Source organism: Prunus persica, chromosome G5 (genome assembly GCF_000346465.2).
Source record: "Prunus persica cultivar Lovell chromosome G5, Prunus_persica_NCBIv2, whole genome shotgun sequence".
Classification (NCBI taxonomy): domain Eukaryota; kingdom Viridiplantae; phylum Streptophyta; class Magnoliopsida; order Rosales; family Rosaceae; genus Prunus; species Prunus persica.
Genome location: NC_034013.1, coordinates 9,436,523 through 9,447,318, shown reverse-complemented (window position 1 = coordinate 9,447,318; position 10,796 = coordinate 9,436,523). Strand labels below are relative to the sequence as shown.

The window sequence follows — 10,796 nt, the reverse complement described above, 5'->3', positions numbered from 1 at the left end:
TATAATGATCCTAAACCTTAGCATACAAAGGAAGAGAGAGACGATATGCTTAAGCCAAAGCTTAATGGTATAAATTCTAGTCCTACGCGTCACAAGAAAGAATTAATCAAAGCAATGAAAATAGTTCCATTAAATGACATAGCTGTCTCTGTTAAACCATATACATATTTAGTCAGTGTTTGATGGATTCAGTGCCTAAACTAATTCTTTTACGCAAATATAATATCATAGAGATTATGGCGAAAACATAAAAAATTGTTATGAACAGCATATGAAACATAATAAACCCAAATTAGATCAAACCCATTAACCCGTTCAGTACAAGGAACAAACACAATTACACGCCCAGAAGAACAACGATTCCAAGCTCTTTCTGCGAACCCAGAAGTCCCAAAAGAAGCAAAAAAGTTAAATAAAAATATTTAAATTGCCCAAATAGATGGTAGAAACAAAAGGCGAATCATGGAGAAGCAACGAACAATATCAAATTTCGAACTTGAAGATGTTAACATTTGCATACATATCTCTGCTGCAGAGGTCGGTGGAGCTTTTGTCTGTCTATCCCCAGGGGTTTCGGTTGGGGTCACCCTCTCAAAGTGTATTTTTTAGCGTAGTCTCTCTTCTATTTTATTCAATTTCTTTTGTTTATTAATAAATAATTTGTTTTATTTCTTTTTAAAAGAGTTTTTTTTTTCCAGATAATTTTATTTGCATTCATACTTCTACTGTTGACCATTAGAATAAATATAACATTGTCACACTGATTAAGAATTACATATATAATTAAGCAAAAAATTGACACAAAAAAACTAAGAAAAATAAAATTAAGAGTCAAAAACTCAACTGATTAAACATGTAAATTAACTGATGCATAAATTCTTCTGACTCAAAGTTGTGAGTCTGCCCCTAAACTTTTTTTATCAAAAAAAACAAAAACAAAAATAAATTTAACCCACATCTACTTCCCGACCATCAAACTCATCCAGTGAACAAAAGTATAACAACTAATATGAGAAATGAAACAATATAGAAGTAGCAATCACCACTCCAAAGGATTGCAGCTAAGCCTTCATTACTGAATTTAAATCTTAATTACGGTTTTTTATTTTTATGTAAATTGTGATACAAAATAAAGGAGAAGCAGCTATGAACAACGATCTAGCTAAGTAAATCAAATTCAGGGTGATATTAAACGAAATAAATCAAATAATATTCATAAGTTTCCTCAGCTTATACCCAAAAAAATAAAAAAATAAAACCTTTACAAATCAACCAAATCTGACCTTAGATTGGAGATAAGAACCCAGAGATTGCAGCGTTTATTGGGGTTAGGCCCCGTTTGGTTCATGGGAAAGAAGACTTGGGGATGAGAAATCAATTGTTTTCCCATGTTTGATAAGTTCATGCATGAGAAATCGTTGACTGGCCCATGGGAAAGTTGGGGGGAAAGTGAAGTTATCCTCCCAACTTGGATTTTGTTTTCCCTCCTCATGGGAAAGTTTGGGAAAATGAGTGAATATTAAATAAACATTTTTCATGACCATTTTGTCCCCATTAATAATTTAGAATTACAATAAATCATTAAATGCATTCTTTTTTTAATTTAATTTAATATGGGTATAATTGAAAATTTATACAAACTTTGTTTGCCATTCCTACTCAAAACAAACAAGGAAAGGAAATAAAGTGATATTTCCCGGTTACTTTCCCAACATTACCAAACATGGGAAAGGAATCTTCCATTTCCCATCCCTTGGGAAATGACATGGGAAATGATTTCCCCTCAAATTCATTCTGTGAACCAAACGAGACCTAAGGGTTTCGTCAACTAGGTGATAGAAACCTAGGTGTTTCTTGGTTTGCTTTAATTTAGTTAAACTGTGGTTTTTTTTTCTTTTGGGTCAAAAATTAAATTGTTTTCTAAACTCGAGAAAGATGGCTATGGTGAAAAGGCCCCGTAGTTATGCAATCCAATAGCTTTCAGTGGCTTGAATAAATATAAGAGATATTTAGTCATATACCCATTCTTAGTGAAGGAAGTTGAGGTTCCACCCCAAAACCAATTGGCAACGGGAGGAGTAACCCAACTCCTTATAAACCCCGCTAGGTTTCTTAACTTTCCAATGTGGGACTCTTTACCTTTACATTCTCACACACCCCCGCACGTGTGGCGAATTTTCAAGCCTAACACGTGGACAACACATATTGGGTGACGTTGAGCACGTGTGGCCGTTGGGCTTTCACACGTGGGCTAACCCGCTCTGATACCATGAAGGAAGTTGAGGTTCCACCCCAAAACCAATTGGCAATAGAGGGAGTAACCCAACTCCTTATAAGCCTTGCTAGGTTTCTTAACTTTCCAATGTGCCTTTACCTTCACATTCTCACACTTAGCACTAAAACTATAAATAAATCCTACACCATTTAATTTCTATAAACATACTAAAAAAAAACTTAAAAAATGACAGTTGGCCCTATTGAGTTTAATTTTGATTATTAAATTACTTTGATACCCCATTGAGTGTTTTGGACTTTCTTTATGAGGTTTTTGGATTGGATTTGTTTTAATAAATCAATGACAGTTTTGTAATTTAAAAGAAGTTAAAAACCTTTTTGTTATGTTGTAAATGGGCTTTGGGTGTGTTTCTAAAGTCCATTTCATATATAATTTTTTTTTATAATTTAGACTCCTATATTAAGTATTATAGTGAATCTCCCTAAACATAAATTGTGGAAGATGGTGGGCTTTGAAAAAGTACCATAAGCAATCATAACTGTTGCCTTTTGTCTTTGGGGTCTCTTGATTAAATTCAACGTTGTACTAAAAATTCCATTTTGTTTGGCCAGATTTGAAAAAGAAATTAAATATGTAATTTAATACGAAAAGACGTGGACAAATAAAAAATCTACAAAAAGTTTCGGTGCTGAATGTTGGTATACCAAACACCGCATAGGTTCACTCACTAGCACTGATACTGTCCCTAACTTTGCCACTTAAATTAATATATTTCTTTTTAGCTATTATAAGTGTGGAGTTTTATCCTAAGGGCCTCGATGCTATAATCAATGAAACCCCAATATTTAAAGTGTAAATTACTATTATACTTGCCCGATGTGGGACTCTATAAAAAAGAATAATCCTAATCAACAGCAGCCAGTCTAGCTCACTTGGTAGCGTGCGATGGCCTTAACCTTGTTGCCGTTGATTCGAAACCCATGGTGTGCGATGACTCTAAATTTTTCAAAATCTTAGCCACGACAATTGCCCGGGCTTCACTGTTACGACTTCAAATTATTTGTTTCTTTCTTCTTCTTCGTTTTTTTTTTTCCAGACCCAAGTTGACAATGATAAAACTGAAAAAATCTATCAAAACTAAAATAAAAACTGAATTTAACCACGGTCATCAAGGAGCACAACTGTAGCAGACAAAATTTTAATTTGGTGGTTTAAAATTTATACATTAAAACTCAAAAAATCGTGTATGAACTTGAAGAATTATCAATCATCCTCTCCTTCTCAATCTCCAATCATGTCATAACCATGGCTGCTAATGAGGCCTTGGTGAATGCAAGCCATGCCTGGTCAGTGTAGCCACATCAACCAGTGCCATGGCTAAATTATAAAAATTGAGGTTTATTTCTAAAAGTGAATTTGATCTTACACATTTAAAGAGTGACTCGTGACTAAATTGCTGTGCAATCGAAAGCTTATATCATGATTATGTGGATTAATAAAGAAAACAGAAGTTAAGCTAGACTAAAAAAACCAAGGGAGCTTGCAATGCATGCAGGTATCCGTTGTTCATTAACACCGAATTATATTTGAGACAGCAAAATGTCTGAATACTGAATCAAGAAATATTATCCCACGAGTTTAGATTTGCTTGAACCTGCCAATCTATGAAAACACAACCCTATATCCCTCAAACTACAGCTATAACAGAAGTTTGAAAAAATGTCACAGAAATATAACGACGAATTTACCATCCCACACAATCATACAACCCTTGACCCATCTCCCACAAACTACATCAGTCATAATTTGGTGGCAACAATCTTGATAAGGAGCAGCAATTAGTGGCAACCATTCAGACAATCCGTTAAGACAGCCGTTGTCCCTCATTATTCATGGTCTTCCAATGCAGTTAGAATCATCCTACAAAAAATGTGCGAAAAGATAATGCAACTAAGCAGTATTGAACATACAGAAAAAGAACAGTTGAAAGAAGAAGTGCAACTTTCTGAGCCACGTACCAGAATATCGAGAGAAACAGGAGGAAAACAAGATAGAAGAGTTTGAAAAGCCGGATCTTCTTTTCTTTGTGAAGCATATTGAATATCTCAGTAACATCTACCAGGTGCTGCTTTCTCATATACCTAATCAAAAAAAGAGGATGCTTAGTCAGAACATAAAACTAAACAGATAGCACATTCAGTAGCTCACAACACCAAGAGACGATCACTGCATTACAGCATAAATTCATCTAGAAATCACAGCTATATCATAAAATTATCCGTGGCACTTGGGTTTAAGTATCATCAGCCAGCATGTGTGGAACCTACATTTCCATGTACATCCAAAAATCAGTGACAGTGTAGCCTTGAAGAAGCGTTCTAATACTTATCTAAATGTTGTGTTTATGTGTCTACAAGTCGGAACAAAACTACATGAGGGCTCAAACATTAATTCTTCGGCATAGATGGTAATTGTAAAGAATTTTAAAATTATGATAGAGCTGTCCTCCCCATCCCCAATCCTCCTCCCTCCTTTCTTTTCTTCTCTCTTCCCTAACTTAACTCTAGATTCTTAGTGTTTATCTTGTCTTTCATCTAAAGAATCACTTTTCACTATTTGTTTGATTTCTTGTCTATTCTTATTTTTGCATATGTCTTTATTTTGGTAATCCTTGCTTCATCTTTTTCTTCTCTTTACTTCAAGGTTCAAAGTAATCATAATGCATTGCATCAGCATTATATGGAATGTAAGAAAACTTACAGTTTCACATTATAGTAGAGGTATGGACCACAAAACAGTGACATGCACCAATGCCCTGTTAGAAGAAAGAAGGCACCTAGAACTCCTTCTGCAATATACTCAGGCAGAATCACTCTGTTTATCCGGTTTGAAGAGTCATAAGGGTTGATATAATCAAACTCTAGATCCGCTAGACACATCAGCTGCAACAATTGAAATGGTAAATTTCATATCCCTTAAAAGTATAACAGTAGAAATAATATTATGCCAATCAGATACTATAGGATTATACATAATAGTTATATCTATGCCTTAACATTTTTAAAGAGACATCCGCGTCCTAAATACTCTTAACACCAGCCATTTCAACATTAAAACAGTTGCTCTTACTGCCATTAGCATTGCCATCACAGATACAAGATGATTGGTGCTTCAGCACCTCAACAAGCTACAATAATTGGGTATGGGTTGCCAAACCAAGTCTAACAAATACAAAACTGAAGAAAAATAAAGGTAACACCAGAAAATCCTAACTTGGTGCTACCAAGGTAACGGGTAACAACCACTAAATTTCAGGTTTCATGAGGAAATAAGGAATATATAACTGAATCAAATATGTCTCCATTTTCTCTTCATCGAAAATAGAAACTATGAGGCAAATTTTTCTGATATTTCATTTGTTTGTAGGCTCCAGGAAATTCTTCCAGCAGAACTCCTTCATGATGGTACTTTGGTTTCGGCTTCAACTTAACATTGGGATTGGAAGACAATTCCAATCGCCATGAAAAAGGACTAAATAAACATCCATGTGACTCGAAAAACTCCATTCTAGAAAACATAAGAAAGAAAAATAAACTAAGGGATAGACTTACTGAACTCCCATTATGAAAGAATGACAAAATAAGCGAACAAGAAAGAAAAAGAAAGGATTTTAAGAATCTACCGAATGTAAGTAGCCATAACAGAGATTAGAAGCCCATTGAAGGAACAAATGCATTTGGATCATATCTAGTTAAGCTAAGCTATAAGCCATAGGAATCCACGGTTGAACTTTAAATTTGTAGAGAAACCCATATGTAATATTACAAAATGCACACACACACAAAACTTACTCAAAAGGGAAAATGCATTTTCATTAAATCTATGAGCTTCCAAGTTGCACTATGTGTTCTATTAGCATTTGCCAGCAGTATATCTAATTCTTTTATTCTTGTATCACCAACATAGAAATTATTGTCAAAACACACACACACACACTGCGACACCATAAATAGACCCTTTTAAACTAAAAGTGCCATTTTGGTGAGCAAGAAGTGAGCTTTTTTTGTTTGTTTGATTGCTCTCTTTTAAGCCATAAAATTGAAATTGAAATTGAAAAGGAGCTCATTAGAATGTATGTCAAATTGAATAATAATTTTAACAAAAGTTAAATAACAATGAAAAGGGGTTTTAGGGATTGACCTGGAAAACAACCAGGGCAAGTAAGGCTATGAGGAATAAGAAGGAGATGAGCCAAACGTAGAGATCTTCCATGCTCTTCCTCCTCTTCCTCTCACACTACTGAATTAATCTCTCTTTCTCTCTTCTCTGTGTGCGTGTGTGTGTGTGTGTGTGTGTGTGTGTGTGTGTGTTCGATTCTACGTGCACAGATAGCAGCCCCTAGAATGAGATGTGCTAACAGAGGTGCAGGTGCGCAGTTCGCGCGGCTATGTCTTTAGCGTTTTGCTGCGGATACACGGAAAGGATCGGAGCAGTTTCCCTTTCGTTTTTTTTTTTGGGACGGTCGGAGGAGAATCGAGAATGTTAGTCAAAGTCTTTCAAGCCAACGCGGTGCCCCGAGGATGAATGATTAATGCCATTTTGGTATTTTTCTTCACCTTTTTTTTTTTCTTTTCTTAATAAACCAAAGAACGATAATCTCCATATGGGGCTCGTCGGCCAGGTTTAGGTGGCAATATATGAGTGGGTCTATATGAGATATTTATTTATTCATTTGATTCATTAATAATATTTTCTTATTGATTTAATTTATAATATTATCAGATTACGTGGCACCATATGAGTGGGTCTATGTGGAACATTTATTGGCATATTAATGGTTTAACATACTTACTTATGGCAAGGGTGACGGTATATATGAAAGTTATAGGAAAATTAATTTTGTATATATGATTGAGACGAAAAAAGCTTTTTTTTATTAAAGACTGAAATTCGATAAACTTCAAACTTGCGAGCCAGACTTTTATAGGCTCAAACGGGCTAAGTTGGGCCTATAATTTGGGCCGGACTTTAAACACTCTAATTCAAGCCTAGCCCACTAACTAACAAGTCGTATCATGATTTTTATTAATTGGTCGGGTGGGCCCTCAACGGCCGTGGCCCTGTGCCAACTAACAACCCTTTATTTCACACGTTTAAAAAAAATAAATAAGTAAATAGTAGCATTGGACCAAAAAAAGGAAATAAAAAAAATGCATAAGCCCAATACTTGTGCGAGTAAGAGCTAGTCAAATAGGCCCAACATCGAATCAAACATTACCATAGTGAGATCCACCTAACAAAAGAAAAAAGCCCATGAAGGCTACCAAAGGCTAGCCCAGTCTAATGCATGTAAGACCGAACATTCAAAATCCAAACTTTTTCTAATTTAATGGAGGAGTGAGAATTCGAACGCATGACCTATTCTAATATTCTAATATTGAGAAAGAAAAAAAAGTATAACTGAAAATACATAATGAAAAAGCAACATGAATTTACAGCAAGAAATCCATAAACTTTGCCCAAGGAAATGGAGAATTCCTGGTTTCCTTCTTTGCCTCCCCGCAGTAATTAGAATGATTGGCAGAGGGCTTTGACTTTGAGCTGCACAAAAAGAAATTCCTAGAGCCCAACTTTATCAACTTCTCATCTCCCTTCAAACCTGCACACACATTAAAAATTAATTAATTCCAGGCCTTCAATACAACAACCATTCATAGCACGCCACGTCATAGCAACCAAAGTGCCTGCTTACTCTCCAAGCTGAACTGCGAGTAGTGAAGCTCGAAACGGTGCGGATCGGTCTCCTTCACCAAAGGCCTTCTCTTCTCCCTCACGTAAATCTCTACGGCCGCCTTGATCAAATCGCTGACGGTGTTCTCCTGCGACATTACCACCTGCACAGGTCCTAAGCTCCTCTCGATCGTCACGTTTAGAAGGAGCTTCGTCATCCGGCGGTGGGTCTCCGGCGGCGACCAAAGCTTCACGGGGACGGAGATGAGGCCGCCGCGCCGGCGAACGAGCTCTCCGGTGCCACTCTCCGGAGGAAACGTATGAAGCGCTAGAGCCCTCCCGGAGGTCGCCGGAGGAACAGCGTGGAGGTGGTTTCGCCGGTAATGGTGTGATCGTTGAATCATGGTTTGTGGTTGCGAGAACGCGAGAATGAAGAGTGTAGGGAAGGTGTTTGTGGAATTGCTTGTGTGAGAAAATGAGAGTGAGAGTGATGAGAGTTGGGGTTTTGTCATAATATGTTGAACAGTTGAGCTGAGTGCTGTCGAGTCTGTGGACAAATGTAGAGAGGTACAGCAGAGAGAGGCAGAAAGACTTCCGTCCAAGGTTTTCGATATGCTGCAGATAAAAAAGGAGAAAGCAAGAAGCTTCCCAGAAGTAACGTATCTTCAAAAGGTACCTGGAGTTTTACTTTATTACGACGGTTAGGCTGTTGCATGCCACTGGTTCCAAACGGTTGATAAAGGAAATGAGTGAACTTTTTCTATTTCCTCAACTGGTTAAACTCATCTACGTGGGACCACATTTGTGGGTTTCTTTCTTCTCTAGTAGAGAGTTTATACAACACCCTGATTAGTTAACTAGAAGATGACGCATACGTTACGAGAAATGTTGGAGAAATTACATTTATGTATTACATTGTGTATCGCCTTTATTAAAAAAGTTGTGCGTAAATGTAGTCTCTTTAGTATTTTCCAAAGTTACATGTTCGTGTAACCAATTGGTAAGCATAATTTGGTTTGGAATGAAGACTTAAAGATTGGTATGAGATTTCATTTTATTGTCAGTTTCCATGGTAATCCTTTGTCTCTAAGGAAGCCTAACTAGGCAAAGACTTGTTGTCTATAATTGGGGATGCGTACGTGGTGGTGGAAGATGGTTTTCGTGACAACTTTGGCATTCTTTTGTATGTCGAAAGGAACACGTGATGTGGAAGCAAACGAAAAGCACCTGTAATGGGAAAATACCTTTTAGAGTGTTCTAGTTGAAGGGGGAGACTTGCCAGCACAACACTGGTGTTGACTTGTCGTGAAGGCACAGCCATGGCTTGCCCTCAACACAAATAATTGGTTGCCTTTCAGAGAATTTTCAATATATTATTGTTGGCTTAATTTCATTTTGGAGTCCCTACCTACCTTGAATGGCAGAAACCTCAAAAGTTGACAATCAACCCGTAAAAGTTGACTAATTCATGGGATGAAATTATCACTCTCTCCTTCTATACGGACGTTCAAACATTATTATCGTGTAAATGTCATATATTTTCTACTACTTTTTTCTGCTTTTTTCTCTATTTATAATGACATCCGAATGAGAAAATAACTATATATATATAGAGGAATTCCATAAATAATAATTTTATTTGAGGGACACCCATTAGGGTCTCCGAAGATAAAAAAATTCAACTATCCAAACCTTCTATTTTTCACATATTCATTCAGATATCATCCTTACAAAAAATCATGCAAAATGAAAATCATTAAGGCATCTAATTAAGTCCAACAAAATCAATGAACATGGTGCTTCAAGAAATCATTTAAATTTCAATAATTTAATTGAGTAGTCAAATGATATCGGATTCAAATGATTTTTTTTAGAGATGATCTTTGAATGAATATCTACAAAATAGACTTTTAGATTAGTGAAATACAATACAAAGTTAGCCCTATAAGAATGTTCCTCAAATAAACTTATTTGATGAATCGCTCAATAGAATGAAAGATTTTTTTTACGAATTTACCAAAGAGATGATAACTAAAAGTTGACATTGACAAGAAGCAGAACCAAAACCAAAATAATATGCAAGAGGCAGAACATTTTCAATCAGAAGTATTAAGTATTAGGGTGTAGTGGAAACTCAACATTCCTTGGCCGGTGCTAGTTCCCTTTTTATGGTCAAAAGTTAAGAATAAGATAAAGACATCCACATTACAACTCAAAAGTTTTTTCTCTTGGTTCAAACTAACGCCACGCAAATTTACATTTCTTTCGGCAGCCCATGCAGGAAAAAAAAAACATATGTTATATTCTGATCACCCTTTTATTTTTATGTACACAACCGACACTATAGGAGGAGAGTTTCTTCCACACTATCAAGATGTCATTTGGATTCGAACTTAAGATTACTGATATGCAATTTAAGGTCATTTTCATTAGGCTAGACCATGTTTGCGATAACATAATACTTTGGTTTCTTAAAAGAATAAAGGAAAGTCTAAGGGCCCGTTTGGTAACATTTTTGGAGAATATTTTTAGAGAATATTTTCAGAAAATGAAAATGAGAAAACGAGTTTGCATTTTCAGAATTCAAGAATGCATTTAATAACTTAATTGGAAAACAATTTCATAAAACAAAAACTGTGAAAACGTCTCATACTCTCTCTCTCTCTCTCTCTCTCTCTCTCTCTCTCTCTCTCTCTCATGTTTTACAGCAAACATCTCTTCGTTTTCTTTTTTCTTTTTAGCTTGATTATCAAAGCTATGGTATCCTCTCCTTGCACATCGCCTAATGGGGCCACGGGTTTTGATGGGGTCAATTTCCAGATCTTTGGTG

General features: G+C 36.1%; 2 protein-coding genes and 1 long non-coding RNA gene across 3 annotated transcripts in view; all 3 read right to left on the bottom strand.

Annotated features, from left to right (window-relative positions):
- Nucleotides 1-1,332, bottom strand: part of LOC109949300 — a 1,403-nt gene extending 71 nt beyond the window's left edge. The window contains exons 1-2 of the long non-coding RNA XR_002271873.1: nt 521-1,332; nt 312-373 (exon numbers count right to left, since the gene is read on the bottom strand). This is a non-coding gene — a long non-coding RNA (uncharacterized LOC109949300). The remainder of the gene's footprint in view (nt 1-311; nt 374-520) is intronic.
- Nucleotides 3,773-6,783, bottom strand: LOC18776313 (protein cornichon homolog 4). Its single transcript, XM_007211156.2, has 4 exons — nt 6,437-6,783; nt 4,997-5,178; nt 4,255-4,377; nt 3,773-4,156 (listed from the first exon to the last, which is right to left on the bottom strand). The coding sequence occupies exons 1-4, from the start codon at nt 6,506-6,508 to the stop codon at nt 4,123-4,125; spliced, it is 411 nt and encodes a 136-aa protein (XP_007211218.1). The 5' UTR covers nt 6,509-6,783; the 3' UTR covers nt 3,773-4,122.
- On the bottom strand, nt 7,434-9,020 carry LOC18776327 (uncharacterized protein At4g22758). Its single transcript, XM_020564087.1, has 2 exons — nt 7,989-9,020; nt 7,434-7,895 (listed from the first exon to the last, which is right to left on the bottom strand). The coding sequence occupies exons 1-2, from the start codon at nt 8,476-8,478 to the stop codon at nt 7,729-7,731; spliced, it is 657 nt and encodes a 218-aa protein (XP_020419676.1). The 5' UTR covers nt 8,479-9,020; the 3' UTR covers nt 7,434-7,728.

Excerpts from the sequence above, each read along its gene's own strand:
- LOC18776327 (XM_020564087.1), bottom strand. The coding sequence starts at position 8,478 with ATGACAAAACCCCAACTCTCATCACTCTCACTCTCATTTTCTCACACA. Across the intron at positions 7,896-7,988 it reads CTCGCAGTTCAGCTTGGAGA|GTTTGAAGGGAGATGAGAAG; the intron begins GTAAGCAGGCAC and ends ATGTGTGTGCAG.
- LOC18776313 (XM_007211156.2), bottom strand. The coding sequence starts at position 6,508 with ATGGAAGATCTCTACGTTTGGCTCATCTCCTTCTTATTCCTCATAGCC. Across the intron at positions 5,179-6,436 it reads TTGCCCTGGTTGTTTTCCAG|CTGATGTGTCTAGCGGATCT; the intron begins GTCAATCCCTAA and ends CAATTGTTGCAG. Across the intron at positions 4,157-4,254 it reads CTGTTTCTCTCGATATTCTG|GATGATTCTAACTGCATTGG; the intron begins GTACGTGGCTCA and ends CATTTTTTGTAG.